The sequence below is a fragment of the Rhinolophus sinicus genome, linkage group LG07, assembly GCF_036562045.2.
Source record: "Rhinolophus sinicus isolate RSC01 linkage group LG07, ASM3656204v1, whole genome shotgun sequence".
NCBI lineage: Eukaryota > Metazoa > Chordata > Mammalia > Chiroptera > Rhinolophidae > Rhinolophus > Rhinolophus sinicus.
This window is the reverse complement of record NC_133757.1, coordinates 50,723,927-50,740,264: the sequence shown is the minus strand read 5'-3', so window position 1 is coordinate 50,740,264 and position 16,338 is coordinate 50,723,927. Positions and strand designations below refer to the sequence as shown.

Here is a 16,338-nt window from a genome sequence, read left to right as displayed (position 1 = left end):
AGGAGCCCCTGTTGCTAACTTTCACCTACAGGCTATAGACACGAGGGGTGGAGGAACAGCCCCACCCCCAGGAAGGCTGATGGAGCCAGGTTGGAGGGCTCATTTGGTGTGTTGTGGGCTCCGGGACTGCCCAGGCTAAGGGACAATGCGTCCGAGTCTCTCAGTGTCTCTGGTGATAGTCATGGCCACAGAGCCCGGCCTGGGAGGCCTTGTCTGTCTTATCCCTGGGCTCTTGGACAGGAGGCTTGCCCTGTGTGCCAGGCACTGTTCTGGGCACGTACCTGCACTTGCCCGATGACCTCATTGAATTCACAGGTGTCTCTGCCTCCGGTTTAGAAGTGAGGGCACCTTTCCCAACATAATGTGCTTGGCTCATTCTCTTACCGTCTTTGGGTCCTGATCAAATGTCACCTCCTTTCTGAGGCTTTCCCTGACCACCGTATATTAATATACACTCTCCCCTTTCCCTGCTTTATTTTTCTACACAGCACGTGCCACAACATTGACCATGCCATCCAGGTCTTGTCGTCTGTCTCTCCCCACAGCCCAGCCTCACTAGACTATCAGCTCCATAAGGGCAGGGATTTTGGTCCATTGTTCACTGCTGTATCCCCAGCTTCTAGAACAGTGCCTGTCACATAGTGGGCCTCAGTAAATGTTTTCTGAATGAATGAAGGAGGCTCAGATAGGTGTATAACTCACCTGAAGTGGCAGTGCTAGGATTCAATCCAGGGTTGTTTGACTCCCAAACTGATGTGTTCATGGTGGGACTCCATGGCTGAGGATCCAAGCAAGTATCAAGGCGCAGCCTGGGGTTCAGAGAAGATGTAGGCCTCCCCCACGACATGGGACTCAGCTCCTTGCAGTTAGGGTCGAACTAAGTGACTGACGTGGACCCTCTGGACCCTGGGCAGCTCCTTCGAGGAGCTGGGAGTGTGAATCTGTCTCTCCTCTTCCCACTCTGAGTCACTGGTAAAGCCAGAGCACCCTTATTTTTAGTGCTGTTGCTGTTGTGGGACTGTAACCATTAGCCAGTAAGAGACTTAAGGGAGGAGATAAACATTAATCTTCTGGGCCTTCGCCTCAGCTGCCACCTCCGCATAGCAAGATACTGTTCTGCACCTGCCCAGGCAGCCAAGTCCGAGGGTTGTGGGTTGGAGGATTGTGAGGTGAGTGTCAGAGAGAGCGCTGGTGAGTCTGCAGCTGTGGGGCTGGCTAGTGGTACCTCCAACTAGGGACAGGAGGAAGGGGGCTTAGCTCTGACATCCTCCCAGCCAGATCTGGAAGAAGCGAGCCCCCCTGCCCCCCGCACCAGACAGGGCTGGCACTGCTTTCTTGACTGCCCCACCTTCTGAAGGTCCCCAGGTGATGTGGGAGTGTGGGGTTACCTGGGGTTGTCCTGGCTGCATCCTGGTCAGTGGTCATGCTGAGCCTGAGGATGGGAAGGAAGGCTTGACCCAGATCTCGGGCAGCTGGGATGGATTAGCTGGGCAGCAGGAACTAATCTCTGCCTGTCCCTACCTCCTTCTTCCACAAAGCAGAGCTGTTGCTAGAGGGAAAGTGTCGCACAAAGCTGGGGGTGGTTGGTGAAACAATAAATATGAATTCCTTCTGGTCTATAATTCTTACCTCAGACTACATTATCTCACACAGGTCTGGGTTTGAATCCCAGTTCTATACCTTTTCTGCTGTAGGATCTCAGGCAAGTTATTTACTTTTCTGGGCCTCAGTTTCATCATCTATGAAATGGGGACAATCATAGCACTTACGGGAGGCTTTACAGAGGCTCTTTGCTGTTTAGGTAGAGGCCAGGTGAGCAGAAGCCCCTAGCAAGGGAGGCAGGAATTGTTTGGCAGGTGTGGATGTGAAGGCATCTGCCTGGGCCTAGAGATATTAGGGTGAACTGGACTGTGCCCCCCAAAGCCTGGAGTCTTTACTTGATGCTCTTTTCTTTATGCTGTTATCATAGCATAGTGATGGAGAAAGAGGGCTCTAGGCTCAGACCATCTGCATCCATTGCCTATGTGACCTTGGGCAGTTACTTTAACTGTTTAAGCTTCAGTTTCCTTGTTTGTAATGTAATGGAGCTAATCAGATCCCCTAATTCATGGTTTCTGTGAGGATGAAATAAGATAATCCATGCCACTGCCTGGCATATAGTAAATACTTAGTAAATAATAGTTATTACTACTATTGTTGAAGTTTTTGAGGAACCCTTATTAAACCCCTGTTATGGAAGGAACTCTAGAAAACACCACTCAGAAAAGTTCCACCCTTTGAAGAGCTTGTGACTGAAAGATAACTGATGTATGATGTGAGAATTGTGAGAGGTGCAGTGGGAGATGAGGGGAGTAGACATGAGAAGGTTGCATCTACCAAGAGGAACAGGAAAAACTTGGTGAAGGAGGTAACTTTTGGCAAGATTCTAGCAAGGAGAGCTAGGGAAGCAGAATGGAAAGGGCTTAGAGGCCACCTTGCTGTGAGTAGCAGCATCCTCTCCTTCTATTTCCTGGAGCTCTGCCTTCCTGTGGAAGGAATTGACCAATGCAGCTTGCTTGGATCTGCAGACTCTTGGATTCTGGTCATTTCCCCAAAGTAGAGGAACCCCAGAGCCTGAATGCCAGAGCAGTGCATGGGCAAGAGGATCCTGGGGAGAAGTCGGATTTCTGTAAAATGGGCATCATTATAATACCAACCTCATTAGATTTGTTATGAAGCTAAGTTAAAAGGTGTATCTGCCTGGTGTAGAAGTAAGCTGTCAATAAATGTTAGTAATTATTGTTATATTTTCAAATCATCATCTTCGTTGTCATCGTCGTTATGTTTCAGGGTTGCTATGAAGACTAAAGTGGAGAATATATGCAAAACTAGCACAGTACCTGGTCATGTAGGTGCTCAATAAAACCTAGCTATTGTTAGTATTTCTAACGAGAAAGAGATTCTGGATAGCTTGACATCCCTGCTGTAGTGGAAAGAGCACCAGAGTTTAGCTGAAGACCTGGATTCATATCCTGGCTCTGCCACTCACTAGCTTGAGGTGCTTTCCTTTCCTAAGGCATTTCCTCATCTGGAAAAGGTCATAATACCTGTCTCCAAGATTGCCATGACTTGGATTGATGCAGCAAATCGTAAAAAGCGTATAGTTGGTGCCTAAGAATTGAAGGAGTGTAAATAGCCAGGTGGCTGTAAATAGAACGGATAGTTGATGGATTTTGGTTTCTCTCCTCTGCTTTTAGATCACCAGAAACTAGAACGGGAGGCCCGGATATGCCGACTTTTGAAACATCCAAACATTGGTAAGTGTGCTTGTATAGAGTCTTTCTTGGGTGTTTTGTAGCAGCAGGGGAGAACCAAGATCCACTGCTTTTGTGTGTGGGACTCCTTCTGTCCATGGGTCTTTGCCTGGTGTCCTTTTTGGCCGAAGAGGGAAAGCAGCTGTGTCTGGCTCAGAATTCTGGGGCATTCATTCTAGTTTAGAGACCAGGGTGTCTCCATCCCTGTGGTGCTATCTCAGGGCTGGGATATGAGGTACTGGGACAGGTTTCAGACTCCCTTTCTTCCCCTCTCCTTCTGTCTTTGGGCTGGGGTCCAAGGTCCTCAGCGTGTGAGGTTCTGGGCTTGTAGCCTGCCTTCGTCCCTCACCAGGGGCCCTCCACGGCCGTCATAAAAGGGTCCGGATTTTGTTTCTGGACTTGAAAGAGTTTTGTTCCTGTTGCAGTGCCGTGCACACTCTGGGGGTTTCCATGGTGCTCCTGTTTATATTCCCCAGAGCCAGGAAAGCAAGCTGCCCACCCGCCTGGCGTCTCTGGAGAAGGGATGGCAGGAGCCACTCGGGTAGGGAAGGAGAAAATATGAAGAGGATTTCTCACTGCTCCCACCCTGAATTGGGGGACAAGAGCACATTGTTAGTTGTTCTAAAGCCTGAGGAGGTTTGCCTGCCACAACCCACTCCGGCTCAGTTTTACATTGTTCAGCTGAAACAGTCTTTGCCAAAAGCGTTGGCCCTGATTTGGTGCTTCTCGCAGAGAGGACAGAAACTAGGCTGGCTGCAGTGTCTGAGCAGAAGCCCCAGTCTTGACTCGAGGCAGAGCAGGGAGCGTCTCCTAGGTTCTCCCTGAAAGCCCTGAGTCATCACAAAGAACAACATGTGTTCCGTGCTCCTCAGGCATGGCCTAAATATCGGGGCTCCCACAGTGCCCCGGAGGCCGCCCACTCTACTGTGTTGGCGGCCAGGGCTGTGAGGCAACTTGCCGAAGCTTAATGCATCCTCCAGAGCGACTCAGCCTCTGGCATCACAGATCTGGGGCTAGAATGCTCCGTGTGTGCTATTACTTGGGAGAGCGGAGGTCATACTCCTGCCCAAGGGGAGAGGAGCAGCTCTGAGGTAACCAGAACGCCAACCATGCAGGGCTTTATAGATCCCAATCAGCAGCTTGTATTACACCCGAAGCAGATTGGCATAGCCAGTGCTCAGCTCTGCCTGGCGCAGTGTGTTCCGCGGAACCAACACCTCTCAGCCGACAGTTCCTGGGCTCGGAACTACTGTAGCTCCTGCGTGATCTCTGAAGTTAGACCCACATGAAAACAGCACAGTGGGGACCCATGAGTTGCCTTCCGTCGAAGAGATACGATGGACAGAACACCTTAAACAGCAGTCACAAATTCAGGCGTGTTTGGTTTGGCCGGTCCAGTGGTCTAAAAATATTTTTATTACTTGCCAGTCAGTATTTAAAAAGCAAGATTTCACATTTTGAAAAAAATGTTATTTCCCAGTCTTTTGAATCAGAAAGCTTGGCTGTGCTGAGCCAGTGTCCACGCATGACCAAAATCAGCTGGGGCTGGGCAGTGGCTGCCGCCTTAGCCCACTGGCCACCGTCCTGACCACTCCCTGTTATCTCACGTTTGCATGGCCTATGTGGTGCCTGTTGGCCTTGTGATCTTGTGACCCAGAAGTTCTAGAACAGGAGGGAAAAGCACGTGGGTAACTAAAAACATCCGTGAGCCCAGAAGCATTTTGGTGTTCCAGTCCTGGGTCTCAGTCTGACAGCAACTTGCTTTCCTTATGCTCCTTGTGACCAACTCACAGAGCAGTGGTGAATTATCCCTATCCGGGAGGAGAACAGTGGGTGGGGTAGATGAGGCAGGAGGCAGAACCAAGTCTGCATCAACCCCAGAGGGTTGGGGTAGGATGAAGACAACTGAGAAACAACCAGGAGGGCAAAAATGGGATTCTAGCTGGAAGAAGTACTAGTCTTTTTTTTCTTTTTCTTTTTGATGTATTTCTACAAATTAAATATACCTTTTAGTCTTTACTTAGGTTGGTAGCCCTTTCTTTCTACCACCTACCCTCAACTCAGAATTAAGGCAGATGGAGGGACCGTCTACCACAGCCATCTGCTCTGTTAGGGAGGCAGCAAGACAGGCAAGGCCAGGAAGGCACACTCCGTTTGTCAGCATCTGATTGCCTAGCCCTGTTTTTCCATTTCCTGACTGCTCCCAGGTACTGAGGTGGTATTTGTCTGAGGCCCTGTTCTGAGGTCAAGGACAGGGAGAGGGAAGGGTGAGTCAGGACTGTGCCCTGGGAGAGCTGGCTGGCCAGACTGTCTGGCTTCCGGTAGGAACCAGGGCTCCCGGAGATGTGGCAGAGCTACGAGTCCAGGAGGCAGGGGTTGCCATGGATGCTGACCCGGCTTGTGGCAGGAGAGGAGGCAGTTTTGTCCCCCTAATCACCATTCCTGTCGTCTCTCCACCCTTCAGAGCTGTGGCCCTTTTGGCTCCAGCCTCTCTAACTCCGTCCCACAGGGATACATGTAGACCAGCCGAGAGTGGTATAGAGTTGAGGAAGCCGAGAGCAAAGAGCTTATGGTCAACCTCTGATGGCTGTCAGACTCCGTGGCACTTGAATTCAGGAGGGTATTTGTTGCAAGGAACCAGGCATCCCTAGTTGTTTTTCCTGATAGATATTCTGGCCCAGGAGTTAAAAGGCTGGTGGAAGAGTGAACCCTAATGTAAACCGTGGACTTTGGGTGATAATGATGTGTCAGTGTAGGTTCCTCGATTATAACAAATGTGCCACTCAAATGTGGGGGATGTGGATGGTGGGGGAGGCTCTGTGTGTTTGGGAACAGGGGACATGTGAGAGCTCTCTGTACTGCTCAGTTTTGCTATGAACCCAAATTACTCTAAAAAATAAAGTCTACTAATTAAAAAAAAGCGGGGGGGCCTATTGGTTGTGAGGGGTACTACAGAACGTAAAACAGCCCTGGGAAAGTGGCCAACGGTGTGGAGTTAAGAGGACCCAGCAGGTGTGCTCATGGTCTGAAGTTTGAATGGAGTGTGTTCCACCTGTGATCTGCTTGCTCCCTGCTCTCCATTCCTCTGATGAATAGACTCATCTTCCCTGCGTGCTGAGCTGCCCCAGCAGTTTCCATCACAGTCTAGCCTTGTGGTTTAGAGCAGCACTTCTTAAACTTTTATGTGCTCATGGATCACCAAGGGATCGCATTAAAATTCAGATTCTGACTCAGTAGGTCTGGGGTGGACCTGAGCTTTCTCATGCCGCCAGGCGAAGCTCACGCGGCTGGTCTGGGGAGCGAATGTAGAGAAGCAAAGGTCTGTGGCTTTGTCAGTCCTTGAAGGTATGAAACATCAGAAGTATTTAGGTGGTTTATGGCCTGTTCTTCCTTCCACCGTTGGTAAAGAACAATAATTAGGTTTATCACTGTAATGCAATAAACGCTGTATCCTCCTTTCCCCAGATCTTCCTGTCTGTAGACTTGGTCTGGCCCGCCTTGGCCATCATGCCCTTTCATTACTGTGGAATGGGCTGGGTGTCAGATGATTTCACTGCCTGCATCAATAGCCCTCAGCTCAGGAATGCTTCTTACCTAAGTGTTGGTTTAAAGCCTGTCTTCCCCATTCTCCTGGAAGCTCCGTGGTGGCAGCGCTGGGTTTCTCGTCTTCACGGTTGTACCTGTGGCATGTACAGCCACGCCTGCTTCAGGGACGGTGCAGAATGGACGTTGATGAGCAAATCAGAATGGCCAGGGGTAGCGGGGCATGTTGGATCTCCTTTGCCTTAGATGATGGAGAAAGTGACGCCCTAAAGGCAGTTCTGCAATATCAGGGTTTTGGTGTCAGTTTGTTTTGGCTTCAAGTGTCAGTTCTGCCTCTTAGTATGACCTTGGGTGAGTTCTTTCTTTCCTCTCCTGTTATTGGGGCTAACGGAAGTCACCTGCCCCACAGAGTTAATGTGAGAGTTCGATAAAATAACATATGTGAAGCACTTGGCACAGTGCCTTGCTCGTAGAAACAGCTCAATTAAGTGTTAGTTATTATAATTTAGATCATTATTATTAAGAATCTGCTAGGTAGGCACTTAGAGTGGTGCAGTCCCGTTTCTCCTCTTGTTCCCAGTTCCTTGTTATTTTCTTTACAAATGGAAAAAACCAAAACGATGGCAGTCTTGTTCAGATATGGACCTTCCATGCCTGTTCTTTCTTGTCTTAGTGCAGCCTTGCTCTGGGGTCCACGCCAAAGCCAGTCTTTGGGCTGGGTGGCCTGGGAGGGTGAATCTGCCTTTGCTGCTTCTCCCCTGAGTCCCCTCCCAGCTTCTCCCGCGGCCCACGTCCCACCCGTGGGCTCTGTGTGTGGCCTTCCTAGAGAAGGGCAAATGCCAGTGACTCCCTCACTGGGTATAGGCTTGGGTGTCTGCACTTTCTGTCCTGTTCTCAGCCCGGCTGGGCTGGGCTGGGCTGGGGCGGGGGTCCTGGGGAGGCAGAGCTCCCCTGAGAGTGGCTGGTATCCTCATACCTGCTGTCGTGTTAGCTTACCATCCTGCTGTTGTTTGTCACCTCCCTAACGAAGCTGGTCTTTAGCTTCTGGGACAGCTGATTTCCAGGGGATTATTGGTATTACACACTTTAATGCTTTTTAATAGCAAATTTTTAATTAAATGAAAAGTCCTGTTGGAAGCAAGGGAGCAGCAGCTGTGGCAGGACTCAGCATGCAGCACCGACTTAGACCAGAGCGCACAAGTGAGGAGGGAGGTGGCTGGGCTTTGGGGGAGCTCATGTGAGCACGCCTGGGTCGGTTAGGGTGGGAGGGAAGCAGGGGTCTGGCTGTAGCTCCTTCCTTCTGTCATCTGCAGGCCTAGAGAAGTGGGAGCTTGTTTGCTCAAGGATAGGAGAGAATGGTTTGAGAAGGAGGGATTTTAGAAGTACCACCTGCCTTTGATGTCATTGGTACATCACAGAAATACTGAGTTTGGGGTGGAATTTGGGGTTGAGTAACCGACACAGATCAAATAAGGTAGGCAATAGGAAGTATAAACAGTCGTTAGGCCCTGGTTCAGATCTGGCATGCCCGAGTCCTTGTTTGTCAAATGAGGAGAACCACGGCGCTCCAGCGATGGCTCAGTGCCTGTTATTTTATATTCTGGCTGATCTTGCTTTGGTGGGGAGAGGATGAAGGGAAGCGCCTCAGCCCTGATGAAACGCTCTGATACTGGAAAGGGAAGCTGTCGTTTGGGGAGGTTGGCAGCCTGGGCCCTGCCAAGGAAGAGACACGGTGATTTCTGTGTATCCAAGAACTTCACTGGTTGGTTTGGTGACGGGCCATTCCTGAAGTGCTCTGTGAAATGCTCCTGAAACTGCCGAGGGTTGTCGCAAAGGTCAAACAGAGGGAGCCCTTTGGAACAGAGGTTTCCCCATCAAGAGAGTTCAGGTGAGGGAAGGGACAGGAACAACCAGATTGTCAGCCAAAGCATCACATTGTGTTTGCATTTAGAATGATGCTCGGGGCTTGGCATTTAATCCAGAGGTGGCTTTGTGGGCAGAAGCTTGAAGAAGAGACCTCAGAAAACATTAGGTTGGTGTTTTGCCCAAGCGCTCTGGAGGCGGGGAATAGGAAGGGATTCTTCTCACCAGCCTTCTCTTGGATTTTGTGAGTTGTGGTTGTCAGCTCTGTACTGTGGCCTCCTGGACCCATCTGTGAAGCGGCTGTAGGTACATTTGTGAGTGGCCTCTCTCCCTGGTTCCATTGCTTTTTTGCCTGGGTATGTGAGCCGTTCCACATTCCTTACAGGAATCAGTGGTGTAGACTAGTCTTTGGAGTCAGAAAGAGCTGGGTTTGCATCTCGACCCACCATATCTTTGACCTTTGGCAAGATACCATATGCCCCTGAGCCTCCTGTGGCCTCATCTGGGGAATGGGGTGGTCGTCAGGTACAATGAACACCTTAAAGGCAGGCACTGTGGCCTTCCGAATTCTAAACCATCTAGCACAGGGTCTCGCACACAGTAGGCACTCACTAAATGCTTGTAGAATAACTAATGTATGCAAAGAACCTGACAGAAGGCCCGGCACACAATAGGCATTTAGTAAACAGTTATTGTCGTTGTTGCCTGAATCTGCGTGTTGTCCCCCCATGCTCACCGTCCGTCATCCTCGATCCCTGTGCCTTCCTGCTGGGCTCTGCCTCTCCCACTCCTTCCCCTGCCGTTAATTCTTCTGTTCCCATTTACTCCTCTGAAAGAGCTCTTGGGCTCCGCCATCTTGTCAGTCTCTGTCCTCCTGTGGGGACGTGTCACTAGGTGCTTCTCCCTCTGTGTTGTGTTGTCGTACATCATATCCCAGGACCACTTTCTCTGGGACCAGCCCCTCTGGGAAGGTTCCTGTTTTTCTCTGTCTTCTTAACCGCAAAGCTTGTCTGTCTTGCCTACATCTGAGGCAGTCTGAGGTGGCAACCAGAGTGCTAGGCTCGGGGTCTGAGTGTGTCTGCTCTGTGGCCGCATAACCTTGGATCGGGGAGCGCTGGGCATGCTGCCACTTCTCACTGCCGCTCCTTCAGGAGAGAGCCCAGGAAGGCTGACAGGATCGAGCATGGGTGGGGATGCTGAGGAGGACAGGAATAGGATTTCCAAGTTTTCTCTCTGTTAATGTCTGTCCCCGTCTCCTCTCTTGCAGTGCGCCTCCATGACAGTATTTCTGAAGAAGGGTTTCACTACCTCGTGTTTGACCTGTAAGTGCCACTTTCTGAGGGTGTGGGGGCCTTTCCCTCCAGCTGGCTTAAGATGAAGGCTCAGAAAAAGGCGCAAACTGGGGGGTCTTCAGCTTCTGCCAAGGGTCCCTCTCCTTTGCCCGAGGGAAAGAATTTGATTTTGAACTTTCTCTGGTAATGGACAGGTTGCTGAGTGGGTCTCATTGCTCACTCAGTATCTCCCCAGGGCTCCGAACCCCAGATGGCTTTGCTGTCGTATTTCTGTTCAGCAACACACCTTGTGCAGATGCTTTTTTCTTGTTCCTTGGTGTGCTGTCCTTAGTGAGAAAGAGAATACAGCTCTTTGCATGACCTTAAAAATTCTGAGAAATCGAAGGTAGCTCTTATTAGTTGTGAACTGGGCTCTAATTGGTCTCTCCGCACTTTGGTTGTGGTTAAATATCTCAGAAGTGGCTCTTCACCTCCTGGAAACCCCTCTGGTATTGTCAGCGTTGGGTCCCTTTCCTTGGTCTCATTATTCTTCAACTTCAGTAGTAGCAGTTGTATCTTTAGTATTCATGTTGGTCTCAAATAAAGCTATGACTTTCTGAGTAGGTCGATTATTTTCTCTTAGATCCGTGTATATTCATCTTTGCCTGAGTATTAGCTAATCTGTAGGTTATAGAAACAGAAATGTGTGGGAGAAAAGGAGGGCCCACATTACTCCAAGGAGACGCCTTATGTCACTGATGGATTGAGAGTGTTCTGGGCTCTCAGAGGAAATGCATGTCGAGTTGGAATTTCTGTAAAAGCTGTTCTGCAGTATGACCTGTTACCTGTTGGATGCTGGCTGACTGACCTGCCTCCTCTGACCGTCTTTGTCTGTTGGTTGCAGTGTTACCGGAGGAGAGCTGTTTGAAGACATCGTGGCCAGAGAATACTACAGTGAAGCTGATGCCAGGTGAGATGAGGGCCCTAGAGTTCAAGTGTGAGTCCTGGGTACCTTAGGGGTCAGGCATTGTCAGGCCTCTGAATACTCTTTAGGGAAGATCAGAAAAGCTCGTCTGGACAAAGACCCTGTAGAGCTGGACTCAGGTTGCGTTCTGTGGGCAATATAAAAAATTAAAAATTCAGCACTTCCTGATCAGTTTTCTTGCAAAGCTCTTACAAGTCTCCTTTACCTCGTCACCCCAGAAATAACTGTTTCTTGCGAGCATGCCTCGGGGCCCTCCCCACCCCCTTTCTTTCCTTTGACGAATTCTACAGTGTACAAGGCATCCTGGGGATGATCCAGAGATGGAGAAAACATGGTTTATGTCCCAAAGGAGTGTGAACGTCTGTCTTGATAGTCCTGCCAGGAACCTTCTCGGGAGATTTCAACCTTCATCACATTGTCTCTTGACCACTGTGACCAGCCCCGATGAGGGTCCTCAGGCCGGGAGAACATTCCTCTGCCACTACTCTTAGCCCCCCACCCTCCATGGAAGGAAGCCCTGGCAGCTCCTTTACGTGACACAGCAGAATTCCTCCCACACCACAGCTCTGGGTTCTTGTTTGGCCAGCCTTCCCTGCCTCGGCTCCTCCCCTAGCTCCGACTTTTCTCTGAGGGTGATGTCCTTACAACCTGGTTTTGATCATCCTGCCTGTAGCTGATCTGGCATATGTGGCAGTTCTAGCTGCCTCTGGAGAGGGGGGGAGTGCAGCTTCGTCACAAGTTTCTTAACTCTGAGAGGCCAGTGTTTGCTGATCAACTTCAGATGCTTCAGCCTCAGGAAAAATTCTCAAGTGGGGAGATGAATTCCAGTGCCAGCAGGGGAGGACCAGGCTGTGGGGCGGGAGGAGGCGGTGATAGCTCAGGGAGCCTGTCGGGGAGGAGGGAGAGCTCGGGGGGTGACTGTACCAGTGGGCTTGGCCTGGCTCTCTGGGACACTTCTCACTTTTGCCATTTTTGGCCAGAAGGCTCTCCCTGCTAGCCTGGCTCTGTTCTAATTATACATTTCTGTGAAGACTCGCCTCTTCAGCTCAGTCTTAAAGTCTCTTTGGCCTACTCTTGGGCTGTGTCTTGTAGGGAGGTCTGAGCCTCTGCCTCCAGAAGCCTGGTAAGACCCTTTGGCTCTTGTGGAAGCCCCAGCATCAGATTTTAAGGAAGGCGTAATACGTCCAGATCACTGGCCCAGCACCCCCAGACACTGCAAGCCTCCTGCACATACATGGTGGTGTCTGCTGGCTGAGGCTCCATTCTCTAGGTCAGGGTTCTTCAGCCTCAGCAGTACTGACATTTGGTGCCAGATCATTTTTGGTTGTGAAGCCCCTTCCTGTGCACTGTAGAGGTTTAAAATCATCCCTGGCCTCTACCCACTAGATGCCATTAGCACCCGACACCTCAGTTGTGACAACCAGAAATGTCTCCAGGCATTGCCAAATGTCCCTTGTGAGGCAAAATTGTCCCCCAGTTTTCACCACTGCTCTAGACTGTCAGCACTCCCTGCCAAGAGTTTGAGTGCACGTGGGGCAGGATGGTTTGAAAGGTGGAAAGCCTGATTCAAGAATCAGCATGAATGTGACTCTGTCTTAGTTTGTCTTTTTCTATGCAAAATCATTATCAGAAATGCTCCTCAGGTGCCTTGTTTGGGCCCCTCTTAAGTGCATTGTTTCTTAAAGGTGTCTGTGTAGTATTTTATCTCCCTTTCTAGGTGACAAGCCTCAGGGTAGGCACTGGGTCTTAGTCACCTTCCCAGCCTGTGAGGTACTAAGCACAGTGCCGGTAAGCACTCAACAGATGTTTAAAGAAACATGAGTACACCCACCCAAAACAACTTAGCTTTAGATGGACTCTCCTTTCCTAAGTTGCCACCACAAGCGTCTTCTTGAAGAACAGAATTGTTGTTGTGGAAAAGAGAAGAAAGGAAAGGATTGGATGGTTTCCCCTTCTCAGGAGTCTGGAGTGTCCCGTCTCGTGGAAACAAACTGGTTGTGTTTGTTGGGCCTTTACAGTCTAAGGAGGCATGGTGGGCCCTAGTGGACCCTGTTCTCGTTTGTCCTCTGCCATTATCTAGCGGGAGACCGTCTACAAATCACTTAATCTGCCTGGGCCTCAGTTTCTTCTTTTGTAAAATAGGTTGCACTGGATGATGTCCGAAGTCCGAGATTCTAACTTGGCGTTCACTGAGTATCTGTGAACCTAGTGACCCAGAGTTATATCGTGCTTTAGTCCACAGCGTCTGGCTGTGGATAAGGTGGTTTAATCATGCATTAACATTTCTTTTTCTTCTGCTTTTGCAGCCACTGTATACATCAGATTCTGGAGAGCGTTAACCACATCCACCAGCATGACATCGTCCACAGGGACCTGAAGGTACTACTCTGGCTCCCCCTTTGAGTCCGGTGTGTAAAGCGTTGGCGCCACCTGCTGCCAGGTGGTGGGACTGTGAGGGCCCACCCAAACTAGGGTCCCTCTGGGCAGAAGAAAGGTGGGTGCCTCACAAGCTTCTCTCTTTTCCCTACACAGCCTGAGAACCTACTGCTGGCAAGTAAATGCAAGGGTGCCGCAGTCAAACTGGCTGATTTTGGCCTAGCCATCGAAGTACAGGGAGAGCAGCAGGCTTGGTTTGGTAAGAGTGACCGTGTCTTCCTGGAATGCAGCCCCCGCCCTTCCTCCTCTTCCTGATCTGCCTTCCTCTTTCAGAACTAGAAGCCAGACCCTTAATGGTCCTGGTGTCCTCAGAGACTGGAGGAGAGGGAGGGTGCAGAGCTCCCCCTGGCCCTCTGTGACTCGATACAGTGAGTCTAGCTGTTGTCAGCACTGTATTCTTGCTGCCTCTGGGGAGGACTGGAAGTTCCTGGTAGGAACACGGACTTGCCCTCTGATTTAGATTCCGGGCACTGCAAGAAGCTGAGCCTGTCATCTCTTGCTGCCCATGTGCTAAGAGCTTATGTAGCAAAAGCATCAGGAGTGAGAAGGGACATGGGGGAAATTGCTGATATGGACTTAATGAGAGAGAAAGTGGGTTCAGTGTGCCTCTGCCCTCTCTTCTGCTACAGGTTTTGCTGGCACCCCAGGTTATTTGTCCCCTGAGGTCTTGAGAAAAGATCCCTATGGAAAACCTGTGGATATCTGGGCCTGCGGTAAGCCCATTCCACACTCTCAACTTTTCGGTGTTAGGGGCCCTTGACTTCAAGCAATGGCAAGAAAGAGGCTTCGCCTGTTCCTTGCGGGTCCCACAAGTGTCTGGTATATGTGAAATCCCGGTTTGCTCTAGTGCCCCTGGGATGGCTGTTCCCATCACACCCTCCTCCCCAAAGTACTTTCTGAATTCTGCTGCATCCTCAAAGATTCGCTCACACCTTAGAGGATGGGTTGTGCCTAAAGAAACCCCTGATGTGGCTTGGTGTCATGGGGAGTGAAGCATAGCAGGAATGGCTAGTGGCACAGCATTACTGGCTGGTAGCCACTTCTGTCTCTGACATGGCCCTTAACCTTCTGGGTGACTCTGAGCCCTGCATGGCTTTCTCGGTTCCTCAGCAAAGTAGGTGACTGACCCCAGTGACCTGTATTCTGTCTTGTAGGGGTCATCCTGTATATTCTCCTGGTGGGATACCCTCCCTTCTGGGATGAGGATCAACACAAGCTGTATCAGCAGATCAAGGCCGGAGCCTATGATGTAAGGACTGGTTTGTTCCCACCCCTTGGCTCTGTCCAAGGGAGGGGGCGGGATACAGGGAGTGTTATAGGGACTTTGAGGACCCAGGGATGGGCAGACAGGTCTCAATTCTTGCCACCCACTGTTCCAGGGAGCAACTTTTTTGCATAGCCATTCTTGGGAGCTATAAAATCAAGGAGCCCACTGAAATCCTTGGGCATGGAGGTGTGGTGTGCTGCGTAACATAGGGACAAGATGTCTGATGGCTCCCTCCATTGCTGTCGTAAGGTGGAGCCTTAGGGACACCGCTGAGCCACTGCTTCCTCCTAGTAGAGAGACAGGGTTGAACTCAGAAGACGTTGGAGTCCCCTTCCTGCTCTGGTCTCATATTCTGGCATTTTCACCATGATTACTCTGTCTTCCGGACCCAGCCTTTAAGTTGACACGGGTTCTGGGATACCATCTGTCTGCCAGGCAGCCTTAGGTAACACAGAGTATCCCAATGACAGGAGTTGGAGTGATGACAGAGCCTACTTTTCAAGGTGTGGGGCTCACAAATTTCATATTTTTCCTCTCCCATTCCTGCTTTTTAGTTCCCATCACCAGAGTGGGACACAGTGACTCCTGAAGCCAAAAACTTGATCAACCAGATGCTGACCATAAACCCTGCAAAACGTATCACAGCTGACCAGGCTCTCAAGCATCCATGGGTCTGTGTAAGTGTCTTCACCCAAGATTGAGGAGATCAGGGGTTTCAGCCATCAAAATGCCCTTAGTACCCTCCTTACCCTTCTTTAATGAGCAGAGAATAATTATTCTGGGCCCTGAGCAAGGACTCAGCAGAGAGGGAGTGGGACCAGGTGGGACCCAGGGTCAGTAAATGTTACCAGGAGGGACTCAGAGAGGCAGATGGGGCTCACTGGCCTCTACCTGTCTCACACCCACTCATTGTCAGGTGTGATTTAGTTCTGATTTTGAACGAGGGCTTAGGTTGACCTTTGCAGACTCTAGGTAGTTGATGATAGAAAGTAGCTGGCAGAACTCAAAGTGGACTGCCCAGCTTAACGTGCATATTCAGACCTCAACTCTCACACAGCTCCAACGGAAATGTGACCAAGACTCAACAAATAAACAGAGGGGTCTCTGAGCAATTAAAAAGAGCACCCTGAAGTTCAGTCATAAAGCTCACCCCAGAAGAGCCCTCTAGGTTATCAATGTGGGTCAACATACTCTGTTTTCATATACAGGTCTATCAAGCTGAAATATCTGTTTTCAAGCAAAGGAGAGGGTCTACTACAGTTAGGCCTCCATTGATTACCATTGATGCATTTATTTATTTGTCCTTTCCCATGTTTACTGAATGCCTCTTGGGTGCTGGAGATACAAAGATGAATGAGGCATGGTCCCTTTCCCCAAAGATCTCAGATTATCTGGAGAGAATAGGCACTCAGGCTACCATTCTATAATGTGACAAGTATGTAAAAGAATCTATTTAATGTGCAGGTGTTCCCACTGTCCCTAGTGGGCAGTGGGATTGCTGAAGGCTGCCTGGAAGTGGTGATCTCTGTCCTGGTTCTTGGCAGATGACTAGGAATTCCCCATGATGATAACCTGCACACTTGGGCTAGGGTGAGAGGCCATGGGGAATCGTGGTGAGTTTAAGGACTGTTAGTAGTTTGGTTGTAGATGAAGATATGATGACAGGAATACAAGAGAATG

The 16,338-nt window shown here is 50.0% G+C and overlaps 1 protein-coding gene across 36 annotated transcripts in view; it reads left to right on the top strand.

Moving 5' to 3' along the window:
* The window catches only part of CAMK2G (calcium/calmodulin dependent protein kinase II gamma), a 52,426-nt gene that overhangs the window by 9,359 nt on the left and 26,729 nt on the right, over positions 1–16,338 (top strand). For 31 of the 36 annotated variants that reach the window (XM_074339597.1, XM_074339612.1, XM_074339607.1 and 28 more), the window contains exons 3-10: positions 3,237–3,296; positions 9,967–10,021; positions 10,875–10,940; positions 13,262–13,334; positions 13,488–13,590; positions 14,021–14,104; positions 14,546–14,640; positions 15,213–15,335. In XM_074339597.1, the coding sequence (XP_074195698.1) occupies positions 3,237–3,296; positions 9,967–10,021; positions 10,875–10,940; positions 13,262–13,334; positions 13,488–13,590; positions 14,021–14,104; positions 14,546–14,640; positions 15,213–15,335 (659 nt within the window). The remainder of the gene's footprint in view (positions 1–3,236; positions 3,297–9,966; positions 10,022–10,874; positions 10,941–13,261; positions 13,335–13,487; positions 13,591–14,020; positions 14,105–14,545; positions 14,641–15,212; positions 15,336–16,338) is intronic. The other 5 variants (XM_074339616.1, XM_074339615.1, XM_074339602.1 and 2 more) reach the window with 1 other exon arrangement.